The 13,672-nt window shown below is 51.9% G+C and overlaps 2 protein-coding genes across 2 annotated transcripts; both read right to left on the bottom strand.

Annotated features, from left to right (window-relative positions):
* Positions 1-1,016: 1,016 nt before the first annotated feature.
* LOC136480472 (receptor-like protein EIX2) lies at positions 1,017-3,686 on the bottom strand. The gene has a single exon (XM_066478001.1). It carries the CDS (start codon positions 3,684-3,686, stop codon positions 1,017-1,019), a length of 2,670 nt encoding a protein of 889 aa, XP_066334098.1.
* A 1,048-nt stretch (positions 3,687-4,734) lies between these two features.
* On the bottom strand, positions 4,735-5,163 carry LOC136480473 (uncharacterized). Its single transcript, XM_066478002.1, has one exon. The coding sequence runs from the start codon at positions 5,161-5,163 to the stop codon at positions 4,735-4,737; it is 429 nt and encodes a 142-aa protein (XP_066334099.1).
* Positions 5,164-13,672: the final 8,509 nt, after the last annotated feature.

Here is a 13,672-nt window from a genome sequence, read left to right on the forward strand (position 1 = left end):
TTCTAAATGTTTTATCTTTTTTTTTCAGACGTATGTTGTAAGTGTGTTTATTTGGATGTTGCATATGTTTCACACATATATTGCAAGTCTTTTATCTGGATGTTGCATATGTTTTGCAATGGCTTTTTAGGTGTTTTTTCAAGTGTTTCAGACGCATGTTTCAAGTGTTTCATCTGTCTACATACGTATATTGCAAATATTTCATGTGGATGTTTCAAAAGTAGATCAGGTGTTGCACATGTTGCAATGGCGCCGGTGGTTGATGGATAGCGGCCTGTCGCAGGGCTTCGGCCCCTACCTCGCGTGGCACGCCTTCTCCCTCTCCTCCCTTCCCTCCATCTCGCCTCGGCGTTGACGTTGGGGTGGGGGTCATCGAGGGTGCTGCGTTTAGACACAGGCGCTAGCGTGGGATGCGATACGGGCGCATGTGCAGGAGCAACATCCGGACGCTAGCCCTTCCGATTTTAAGTTTAATCATAACCCCACTTCCCGCCTCCTCCTCTAAAATAAATTAAAATAAATGGTAAAAGACAGAGAATTAAATTAGTGGGATGTTTTGGTCAAAGGTCCAAATGTAAAATACAAATAAAGGGGGCTAAAACATAAAAAGTCCTACTTAATGTCTGGATTCATCCCTCGCAACCAAGTAAGCTAGACCACTTATTACAAGGAGTTTAAATATTATTTGGCTATATGAAGGAAGTAAAGAACTATTGCAATGCAACAGTTTCTAGCACTCAACAAACTTGAAAAGATGAGCTCCTTGTTTTCTTATGAACCATGGGTGATGACCCTAGTGTTGCAGTGTGAACTGGTTAATATAATGCACGTTTTTATTATTACATAGGTTTTAGAGAAGTGTGTACATGTTCGAGTACTTTGCACAATGTAAAATATTTTGTTCTAATTTTATGAAACAAAAATACATGCGTCACAAGTCATACAAATACACAACACCGCATCTTTGTAATATAGGTGTCACTTCTTATTTGTAGCCTTACTCGCATACACCACTCTTAACTACGCAGCAGATCTTCCTGATCAGCCTTTGCCCACCAAGTAACCAACAGCACATATGCTTTGTCATAAAGCTTGTCAAAGTGGCGGAAGTAAGCGATTCTCCAGTTTTTCATGAACAATAGGGAACAAGAAACCAACCAAATGCCTGCTAAGAAGCCATATCCAAGCCCAATGTAAAAGAATCCTTGCCAACGACCTTCTTCATCAGTTCTTGTAATGGGACCTTGTTCTGATGCATTGGTTTTCAAACAATTATTTTTGAGAGGAGGTCCACAAAGACCGATGTTGCCATTATACATATATGGATGTTCTGCGTATAGGGTGTCAAGTTGTGATCCAGATGGTATTGCTCCTGTAAGATTGTTGTAAGACAAGTCCAAGTAACTCAAGAATGTCAAAGTTGACAAACTTGCTGGTATTTCACCAGAAAGCTTGTTTCCTGAGAGGTCAAGTGACTCCAGTGACTGCATGGCCCCGATCTTACTTGGAACATTCCCACTGAAGTGGTTCTTCGAGAGATTCAAATTCAGAAGTCCATCAAGGGTGGCTATTTCTTCTGGAATCTCACCAGTGATACTGTTGAAAGATAAGTCAATGACCGTCATATTCAGACCAACGATTCTAGGAATGGAACCATATGAGAGTTGTTGCCCTTTTAGGAATGTAGAAAAATTGACAGCAAAAACCCTTACATGAAAAACATCAGAACACATTTCTGTCGGTTGTTTCTGTTTCAACGACTTTAAATCTGATAGGTTCCTAGGCAATGAACCTGAGATACCATTGTCTGCTATATCCAAGTATTGAAGGCATGCGAGACTGGTAAGGTTCATGGGAATGTTGCCAGAGAACATATTTTGACGTAGCCGTAAAAACCGTAACCTCTTTAATTTTCCAATCCACGCAGGCAATCTTCCAGAGAACATATTTCTAGATAAATCCAGGACCTGTAGCATTTCACAGTTTTGCATAGATGCCGGCAACATTCCAGAAAAATTATTGTTACTAAAATCTAGAAATAACATCACACTGTTCCCAAAGCAATTGGGAAGTTGTCCCTCAAGATGATTGTTGGCTAAGACTAAGGTTCTCAACCCTTGGCTTTTGCAGATGGATCTAGGAACACTGCCAGTGATGCTATTGGAGGCTACGGACAACACCTGAAGGTTTGGAAGTCCAAGATCTGCTGGTAGAGACCCTGACAAGGAGTTGATGCATATGTCCAAGTACGTTAGATTATGGGGAAGCTTTGGTATTAGCCCAGACAATGAATTGTTACTGAGGTCAAGCTCGTCCAACGACGACATGATGTCCATATTTGCTGGCAATTCTCCACTGAGTTGATTCTTTGACATGGACAAAAACCTAGCATTTGAAAACGCAGCAGGGAACCAATCTGGAATCCTATCATTTATGCCGGCACTCGAGATATCGAGATACTCTATGCCCACCAGCCACTGCAACCAGGCAGGAAACAGCGGACCCATTTTGCAATCTGCAAAGTTGGCACTTCGTAGTCTAACAAATGGAGGCTTCCATTTTGTGCTGATTTCAATCTTCAAGAAATTAGAAGACAAGTCTAGGTGCTGCAAGCTCTTTAGGCTTCTAAAGTATTCCTCTGTGATGGCACCTTCCAAGCTGTTGTGGCTTACATACAGACCGGTCAAACTACTGAGCGTACCAACCTCACGAGGTAATCCTGTCAGGTTGTTGTAAGAGACGTCTAGCGTCCTTAAACCGGTAATGTACCTTACAGATGCAGGGAGAGGACCTGTAAACTTGTTGGAGCTAAAGTCAAGAATCCTTAAACCAGTTAAATTCCCTATAAATTCTGGGAGAGGTCCTGTAAAGCTGTTCCGGCTGAGATCTAGAGCGACCAAGCTTGTAAGCTGCGCCACCCGCTCGGGCAGCATTCCACTAAGAGAGCAGCCAGGAAGACGAAGGACTGTGAGAAAAGGAAGCATAGCAACCACATGGGGCCAGTCAGCAACTGTGCTGAGGTTCACCGAGCCAAGGTTAAGGTATCTAAGCAAACGCAGATGTGCCAGCCATGACAGATCCGTTGAGTATGCAGCTCCCACACTACTGCTGCTGAAGAGGTCAAGGTACTGCAGCTGCGTCAGATTTCCAAGCTGGGGAGGCACGCTGCCATGGAAACCTATGCCGGAGAGGTTGAGGTACTTGAGTTTCTTGAGGGAGCCCAAGAACTCCGGGATGCGACCCGTTGGGCCACTGAGGTTGTTGTAGCTTAGGTCTAGGTGCTGCAGATGCTCCAGAGCAAGCAAGGAACGACTTATCTGGCCAACCAGGGCTGTGGCGTCACAGTCGATGTCGTAGTTGGCGTTGCCGAGCCGAAGCTCGATGACATGGCCGGTACGGCTGCTGCACCGGACGCCTCTCCACCGGCAGCAATCCTGCTCGCCGTCGCCGTGGCCACCATCTGGCTGTTGCTGCCACGTGTCGAGGATGCCTGCTGGGTCTCCGGTGATGCCCTGCTTGAAGGCCAGCAGAGCGTCCCTCTGGTGTGGCATGCAGGTCGCGCCACTGTCAAGTCCGGGGTCGGGTGGCTGCAGTGCATGGGCTATCGTCGTCATGCTGAGGAGGAAGCTGCCGGCGGCGGCGAGGAGCAGCATCAACTTGCTGGGAGTGGGAGCTGAGCAACGCATGGTGGCCTGGTGGGTCGTGATGGAACTGGTGGCGCCGTGGCTATAGCTCTTTAAATAGAAGCCTCGAAGGCACTTGCATAGCTAACTAATTGGACTTTTCGATGCATTGGCGTCGCTGAGAGTAGTACAAGTGCACATGCTGCACAACTAGGTCATCACAGACGACTTCAACTGCTCGCCCACCACACGCAGCATGCATATCCATACGAGGTGTTTACCATTGACTGGCGTTTTGGAGAATGGTGAGATGACTACTTTTTTTTTAATCCCCACAATTGAGCACCAACTCAATTTTGACATGATTTTGTTATGAGTGACATTTTCACTTGTCGAGAAGTTAAATAATTTTAACCTTGACTAAATATATAAGAAATATTAATTTTTGTGGTGTAGAATAAATATTATTAGATTAATTATCATTAGATATATTTTTATAATAAACTTATTTGGAGATGCATATGTTATTAATATTCGTTGGGGGCGAAGCCTCGCGCATGAAGATTCATTATTGACGGTTTCGCTTTGTGACATGCTATGGTTACAGGCACATCTGGGACCTCTGGTGTGCGAAGGCCTCAAGCGAGCCTATGGCCTACGAAGGCCCCGACAGCGACAAGACCAACCTTGGAGGCTCCTTGGGACCTCTGCTGGGCAACGGCAGCAACACCTTCGAAGCAAGGGTTGGAGACGAAGCCCAGGAAAACGGAGCGGAACCGGTTGAAGGTCCGAACCCGAGGACCCCTAGAGGAGACTACGACGCCGTTATAGTTGGCGGCCGAAGGGACGAGACACTGGCATGACCTTTGCCCTCGTTCCCCCTTTGATGGGCCCAACAAGCTCGACGGCGACTTAACAAGGGCCCAACAAGCAAGGCGGTTGCAGTGTTATCGGGGACCAATATCAGGGTACCTAAAGAGGAGGAGCTAATGGTCATCAACACTTATTCACCCGAGCAATCAAGTGCGCAACTACGGCTTCAACCGGCCCCCAGGTGCGCAGGCTCTGCCTCGCCCGACCGTTGAGGTGCGGGTCTCGCCTTGACCGACCCCTAGGGCGCGGGCTTCGCCTTGCCCGACGGCTGGAGTACGGGCTCCACCTCGCCCGACCGCTGAAGTGTGGGCTCCGCCTCGCCCGACAGCTGGGGCACGGGCCCCGCCTCGCCCGACCCTGAGGGCACGGGCCCCGTGTCGCCTAACCCCGGGGGCACGGTCTCCGTCTCGTCCGACCTTGAGGGCACGGTCTCCGTCTCACCCGACCCCCTGGACACAGGCCCCGCGTAGCCCGACCCCTTTGGCACGGCCCCCGCGTTGCTGGACCCCAAGGGAGCGGGGGCTGTCTCGCCCGATCCTTGGGGCGTAGGTTCCATCTCGCCTGACGGAAGCCCGTACCGCCACCAACCACTACGGGTCAGAAGGTACAACCCAAGGTCAAACTTTTGGCACCGGGCAGGGAGCAGGCACATCTCGACGTGGCCCATGGCCACAACATGTCACTCCCGGGGATTCACATCGCCCACTGTGATGGATGCATGGTCACTGTGCTGCCTACTCCCCATATGTCCGCTGACCGACACGTCGGTTCGCCGCGTCGTCCGCCGGGATGGGATGGGACGCCACGACCAGCTAATGACGCTGGGGCGTGGCACCAGTGGTGAACAGGAGCCCGACGTGGAGCCATCCCTGTCACCATCTACAGCGTCGGCGGGACCCGCATAAAGGAGAAGAAGGACCCGACGGTCCTCGAGGCCTTCTTCTCCTTGACTTTTCTCCCTCTTTCTCTCTGTAACTTGCCCTTCCCCTTCATCTATAAAAGGGGAAGCAGGAAGCCCCATGAAGGGCATGTCTAAACATGGCTCTATACGCCTTAGATGCCTCAATAGACATCCGAACACATCTCTACACGCCCTAACACGCCTTAGCCGCACACGCACACACCAGAGACTTAGGACCCTTTCCCTCTCTCACCCGTTTGCAACCCCTACTATAAACTTTCAGTGCCGGTAACACGAGTAGCAGTGAACTAGATGTAGGGACATTCCGCCTGAACCAGTATAAACCCTTGTGTCTTCCGAGCACACCATCCGAGCCAGACGCGCAATCTAAAAATTTACTAGTTGGTAACTCGAAACACCGACAGTGGGCGCGTCAGGTAGGGGCCTTTTGCGCGTCTCGACGTCATCACCAGGCTTTGTATGGCTAGCCACGGCATCAGCTGGGTCCCGGGCACGCACATGTGCTTCAGGAGCCTAGATTTCATCATCACGTTGGAGGGAGAGCTGGCGCAGGGTCCCGCGACAATCCAACCTCTCCACTCCACCAGCCTCAACGCGATCGACAAGGCATTGGAGGAGCTGCAGCTGCACGCACCGGAGGCCCACGCCCCTGGGAGCGACCAACTCCTTGAGTTCGACTACGTGAGGCTTGAGCGCTTGCTCACCGCCTTCCTGGGACCTCGATTGTCCCAGGAGGACCTATGCTGCCTCGCCTTCTCCTTCGCCAATGTCATGACGCAGCTCGCTGCAGGGGAGCCGCTCGCCCCGGGACACCTCACTGGAGGGGCCACGGTGGCATTCCCGTTCAGCCTGCACAATGCTGCATGGACCACTGGCCACCTCATGGCACAGCGCATCCACTCACCCCTTACGAACAACGAGTTCGTAGGGATGACGGAGTATGTCGTGGAATCCTTCCAAGACCTTCTCACGGGAGACTCAGAGTCGTTCTCCGACTCTGACTCCAGCAATGGGAGCTATCACCCTTTGCGAGAATGCTTCATGGCAGGTACCCCTGAGGGGCGCGCCGAAAGCGTCCACGAGAGAGGGGCTACCTCGCCGAACGGCCCCAACAACGGGGTCGGGCAAGATGCAGGGGCCTACCCTTGCGTGAGGATGGAGCAGCTAAAGGCCCGGCAGCAAGAGCTCGAGGAGGCTCGACTCTAGCTCGAGCACGAGATTGAGCACCATGGAGATGGTGGGTGCGCATGTGCCATGGCCCGTGACGTCAACCGGAAGATCATCGAAGATGACGGCACCCTTCGACACTTAGCCCGAGCGAGCCAGAACATCACAGCCGCGACGGCGTTGGTTCGAGGGCTCCCTGAGCCAGCGAGGCCCAAAGATCGTTGGGCCCACTACGAGATTCGCACGCTGCTCAAGCGTGCAGCGGAGCAACAAGCGGAGAGCTCGCTGCCCGACGACACGAGCTCGACGTCAGTCAGCGCGTGCCCTTAGAGCGACCCGATAGGGTTGTTTCCGTCCACTAGGTGTAGCACGCGCGGTAGGTCACGCACCGTGGTCGTGGTGCATGAGTATCAAGGCCTCCACCGTGATGCGCGCAACACTCTGGATGCCCGTAGGCGTGCCTGCAGCGGTGAGAGAGAGGGGGACAGCCGTGGCTACCACCCTCGTCGCGGTGGACGCTACGATAGCGGCGAGGACCGAAGCCCGAGCCCTGACCTACCGGGACCTCAGGCCTTCGGCCGGCACATCCTCAATGCACCCTCCCCAGCGCGATTCCGGCCACCGACCAATGCCCAAAGTACTCTGGGGAAACAAACCCCGGGCTATGGCTCGAGAACTATCGGCTTTCTTGCCAGGGCAGTGGCGTGGATAGTGACAACTTCATTATCCGCAATCTCCCCTTGTTCCTCGCTGACTTGGCGCGACCATGGCTGGAGCACCTTCCGCCCAATCGCCTCCATGGTTGGGAGGACCCAAAGGAGATCTTTGTGGGCAACTTCCAGGGCACCTACATGCGCCCTGGGAACCCATGGGACCTCAAAAACTGTCGGTAGAAGTCTAGAGAAACTCTTCACAAGTACATCCGGCTTTTCTCCTGGTAGTGTAACGAACTGTCTGTCATCGCCGATGCTGACATCATAGGGGCCTTCTTATCTAGGATGACCTGCGAGTCCCTGGTTCACAAGCTAGGATGCAAGGGCCCATGAACCACCAAGGAGCTCCTTGACATCGTCACCAGCCACGCCTCAGGCGAGGAGGCGATCAAAGCGATTTTCGACCGCTCCAAGGGCAAGGCAAAATGGGATGACGATGCCGACGAAGGCATCTCCAATCATCCCAACAAGAAGAAGAATAAGTAGCAGCGTGAGAGCTCGCTCATGGCCGCTACCGACCATAAAGGGGGTCAAAAGCCCACTGAGGGCACACCCAACCACTTTGAGAAGCTGCTTGAGGTGCCGTGCCCGAACCACGCCTTCCCCGTCAAGCACCTGTACAAGGACTACATCCTCATGAAGCGGTTCTTGTCCAGCGGCTCCAACAAGGGAGAGCCGAGGAAGGACTCCAAGTCAGCGGCAGACGGCGTCGAGGGGAAGGACGATGGCTTTCCGATGCCGGGCGGCTGCCTCATGATCTTCGGGGATTTGGCCCCCTATGGCTCCAAGCGACACCAGAAGCTAGCACGGCGCGAGGTCTATACGGCTGAGCCAGCCGCGCCCTCATTCCTTCGATGGTCGGAGTCTGCCATCACCTTTGATCAGACCAACCACCCGGAGAACACCCCGCAGGGCATCGACCGATCGTGCGTCCGATCGACCGGGGTGCCTTTCCACGGCATCATGCCTGGGAAGCAGGCCATGCCAATCGGGCAGATCGATCTGCCCATCACCTTTGGGAGTCCGAACAACTATAGGACAGAGACCCTTATATTTGAAGTGGTCGGGTTCCACGGGACCTACCACGCCATCCTTGGATGCCCATGTTACCTGAAGTTCATCGCCGTCCCCAACTACACCTACCTGAAACTGAAGATGCCGGGCCCATGAGGGGTCATCACCGTCGGCACTTCCTTCCAACGTGTTTACAAGTTCGAGGAGGAGTGCTGCGAAGTGGAGTGCTACGAGCACACCATGGCAATCATCGCCTCGACTGAGCTCACAACCATCCAGGAGAGGACCGCTGAGGAGCCTATAGACTCCAAGCGGTCTGTTGGGTCTTTTGAGCCTACTAAAGGCGTCAAGGAGATCCCCATGGATCCTAGCAGCCCCGACAGCAAGGTGCTCCACGTCGGCACCACGCTTTCCTCCAAATAGGAAAGCACACTTGTCGACTTCCTCCATGCCAACAAAGATATGTTTGCGTGGAAGCCCTCAGACATGCCGGGCATTCCAAGAGAAGTCGCCGAGCACGCCTTGAAGATCAGGCCAGGCTCTAAGCCGGTGAAGCAACGCCTATGTTGCTTCGATGAAGAGAAGCATAGGGCCATCAGCGAGGAGATTGTGAAGCTTTTGGTGGCCGGGTTCATCAAGGAAGTGTATCATCCTGAGTGGTTAGCCAATCACGTTCTTGTAAAAAAAAGAGTATGAAATGGAGAATGTGTGTTGACTACATGGGTCTTACACAAAGCATGCCCAAAGGATCTGTTTCCTTTGCCGCGCATAGATCAAGTAGTCGACTCGACCTTACGGTGCGAAACCCTCTGCTTCCTTGATGCATACTCCGGGTACCATCAGATCGTGATGAAAGAGTTCGACCAGCTCGCGACTTCTTTCATCACCCTCTTTAGATCATACTGCTATGTCACAATGTCATTTAGTCTAAAAAAACACGGGGGCTATATATCAGCATTGCATGCTCAAGTGCTTCGGTGACCTCATTGGGCAGACCATTGAGGCTTATGTGGATGACACCGTGGTCAAATCCAAATGCACCAACGAGCTTGTGACTGACCTTGAGCTAACCTTCGTGAAGCTCCAAACGAATGACATCAAACTCCCCTTTTATCAGCTTCTAATGAAAGCCGACCACTTTGAGTGGTCGCCCGAGGCCCAGGAGGCGCTTGACAAGCTCAAGGAGCTCCTGACGAAGGCCCCGATCCTGGTTCCCCTAACCATCGGGGAGCCACTCCTGCTCTATATCGCGGTCACGGCCACCACGTAGGTGGTCAGCACCGCACTAGTGGTGGAGCGAGAGGAAGAGGGGCTTGTCCTCAAAGTACAATGTCCCATGTACTTCATTAGTGAGGTCTTGTCTGACTCCAAGACCCGCTACCCCTAGATCCAAAAGCTCCTCTACGCCGTCCTCATCACCAAATGGAAATTGTGCCACTACTTTGAGTCGCACTCCATGACGGTGGTGACGTCCTTTCCTCTCGGTGAGGTCATCTAGAACCAAGATGTGACGGGAAGAATCACCAAGTGGGCTCTCAAATTGATGGGTCAAGGCATTTTGTATGTCCCATGGACTGTCGTCAAGTCCCAGGAGCTGGCTGACTTCATGGCGGAATGGACCGAGATCCAAATGTCGCCGACTGCCGTTGATCAAGAGTATTGGACCATGCATTTCGATGGTTCGCTGATGAAGAAGGGTGCTAGCATGGGGCTAGTTTTTATCTCGCCCCTTTGGGTGCGCATGAGGTACATGGCCCGCCTCCACTTCCCCGCCTCAAACAACATGGCTGAATATGAGGCTCTCATTAATGACCTGCGCATCGCGATAGAGTTGGGCATCCGACGACTCGACATTTGGGGTGACTCCCAGCTAGTCATCGACCAGGTCATGAAGGAGTCAAGCTACCATAGCCCCAAGATGGCTGCGTACTGCCAGGAGGTCCGCAAGTTGGAGGACAAGTTCGATGGCCTCGAGTTCAACCACATCACCCGATGGCTCAACGAGGCAGCCGATGAGCTAGCGAAGATGGCATCAGGCCGAGAGCCAGTCCCGGCTGGCGTATTTTCTAGTGATCAGCACAAGCCCTCGGTCCGCTATGAAGAACCGGGGATACAAGTAACAAGCCACCCATCTTGGGCCCAGGGGCTAGGCAACCATCAGCATCGCCCGACCCCTCCGCCCAGGGCTCGGGGGCTAGGCGACCATCGAACCCTTCCGATCCCTTTGACCCAGGCTTGGGGGATGGGGCCGACAACACGCTGCCCACCCTAGGCTCGAGGGTCAGCCCTCCATCGGTCCCATCCGACCTCAAGGCTATGGAGGTCCACGAAGATCCGGTGATGGAGCTTGATGCTGACCTAGCGGCAGAGCCCGACCCTCCTACTGACTGGAGAACGCCCTACCTCAACTACCTCCTCTAGGAGGTGTTACCAGCAGACAAGACAGAGGCTCAACGGCTCGCACATCGCGCCAAGTCATTTGTCATCGTCAAGGAAGAGCTCTACAAGCCTAGCCACACTGGGATGCTGCAGCGCTGTATCTCGATGGAACAAGGGAAGCGGCTGCTGGATGACATCCATGGCGGGATTTGTGGGAACCATGCCATGCCCAGAACCTTGGTCAGAAACGCATTCCGACAAGGCTTCTAATGGCCGACCGCGGCAGCCGATGCTGAGCAGGTCATGCGCACCTGCGAAGGGTGCCAGTAGCCCAGTACTGTGCTTGGCAGACCCACCTGCCTATCCAGGTGTTCTAGATGATTCCCATCACCTGGCCATTCATGGTCTAGGGGCTCGATATGGTCGGGCCTCTCAAAAGAGCGCCCGAGGGCTACACGCGCCTACTTGTCGCCGTAGACAAGTTCACAAAATGGATTGAGGCTCAGCCGATCTCTGTGATCAAATTCGAGCAAGGCGTGCTGTTTTTCCTTGACATTATCTGCCGTTTTGGAGTCCCAAACTCCACCATCACGGACAATGGCACACAGTTCACCGGGAAGAAGTTCCTCTAGTTCTGCGATGAGCATCACATCCGTGTCAATTGGGCCGCCATGGCGCACCCCCGTACGAACGGGTAAGTCAAGCTTGCAAACGGCTTGGTCCTACAAGGGATCAAGCCCAGGATTTTCAACAAGCTCAACAAGTTCGGTGGCCAATGGGTCGCAGAGATCCCCGCAGTGCTCTAGAGCCTAAGGACAAACCCCCAGCTAGGCCACCGGCTACACTCCCTTCTTCATGGTCTACAGCTCCGAGGCCATCCTCCCGATCGACCTCGAGTACGGGGCGCCAAGGGTCAAGGCGTACAACGAGCATGGAGCCAAAGCGTCCCTTGAAGATGCCATGGATCAGCTCGATGAAGCGCGTGACGTAGCCCTCCTTCGCTCGGCTAAGTACCAGCAAGCGTTGCGCCGGTACCAGAGCCATCGGGTGCGGGGTCGGTCCTTCAACGTCGGAGACTTCGTACTCTGCCTCGTCTAGAGCAACAAGGACCGCCACAAGTTATCTCCGCCATGGAAAGGGCCATACGTCGTCGCAGAGGTGCTCCGACTGGGCACCTACAAGCTCAAAACCATCGATGGCCAAGTCTTCACCAATGCGTGGAACATTGAGCAGCTACATCGCTTTTACCCTTATCTCTTTTCCAAGTCGCTGACATACTTATGTAAAATCATGTTTCTGAAATAAAAAACACTTTCCCTTATCAGTTTTGTTATCGCTTCCTCGGTTCTTAGTGACACCCAACCCCAGCAACGGCCAGGGGTCGGGCCTCACTCAGGGGCTAATAGGGGAGTACTCTTACTCAAAAATACACTTCGCATCCGACCCCTTCCTATGTTGAGGCCTAAAAAGCAAAAGTTGCGAAAACTAACGTTGAGTAAAACCAGGCGGACTGCTAAAAGACCTACGCCCCGACGGCTACGGCGATTTTGCTCCCTGGTGTGATCAAAGTTTTTTTCACCTGTGGCTTGAGTTGAGCAGACTCAACGCCGGAAGGGATCGGGTCGCATCAACTCGCTTTACATTCGAAATAAAAACTTGTTCATCACAAGTTCGCATCACACTCCTTTTACCATTTAAAAAGGACGAACGTTTAAGACAACGAAAAATACTTGTTCATTACAAGATTGATGGCTCTACGGCCCGAATTCACCTAACTCACAAACCCCTCTGGGGGAGAACTATGTCTTCTATCCTGTCTGCTAGGTCCTGCGAAAGGAGAGCCACCGCTATCTCTATCTCCTCCAGCTCATGGTCTTCATAACCAAGCGCGTAGCCGAGGCTCATTGCCTGCAGATCGATGTTGTCCCCACAATTAGAACGAGCAATCATGAAGGCCCGATTGACGCCGGTGCGAAGGGCATTCCTCTCGATCTGGCGCGCTCGAGTCGTGATCTCGATGGCACGAGCCGCGAGCGAGCTCGTCCCCTCCGACTGCACCACTTCAAGGTCATCGCAGACCACTCCGAGGGCAGTGCTTAGATACCGAGCTCGTCACTCTTGGCCTGAAGATTTCTCTTCAGACGAATCTTTTAAGCTTAATTAGTCTATAATTTGACAATATAGTGCTACAGTAACACATGTGTTAATGATGGATTAATTAGACTTAAATTCGTCTTGCGGTTTACTTTTTTTATTAATATCCGAACACCACATACGATACCCTCATGTAACATCCTATGTAACATGTTAAAACTTTACACGCTGGATACCATAATATATATATACACGCACATGAGTATGACAGATATAATATATCTTGCGGAGAACAGAGAACTACTACTAAGGAAAAGTTTGGGACTTTGTGAAGGTCTGCACATGCACCCAAATACTATATAAATTACTAGGTCATTCTGGTTGATGCTCCCAACAATCAAGAATATTTCTTTCTCATAACGTGCGATCAGGTGCATATATACGACAGCGATGATGACAGTGTGTATGAGGTGGTAGAAAATTTCCTAGAAATAGAGTCTTTGCTGGTTCGTACACGAATTAAGCAACTGATTCGATCAGTCGCCAACTATGGATCGATGCCTGTCATACTTTTTTTTGGTTTCTTGGATCGCGATGCGTGGGGAAGCTTTTAATTTCAGGTCAAACCAGATGATGAAGCGTCATTAAAAGGCTACACCCTTCGACACATCAAGATGATGACTTTGGAAAAATTAGTTTAGTGGCTGGCCTGCCGGGTTAGATACTTAGATCGATCGATGCATTTTAGGTAGTACAGTAGAAAATTGCATTGGTCCCAATGACGTCTTGTCAATTGTCAATTGAGGAAGATAATGATGGGATCTTTTTTTTTAATCTCCACAATAAAGTGTGGTTTCAATATGAATGATCTATTATATATGAGAATT

This window comes from Miscanthus floridulus, chromosome 9 (assembly GCF_019320115.1).
Source record: "Miscanthus floridulus cultivar M001 chromosome 9, ASM1932011v1, whole genome shotgun sequence".
NCBI lineage: Eukaryota > Viridiplantae > Streptophyta > Magnoliopsida > Poales > Poaceae > Miscanthus > Miscanthus floridulus.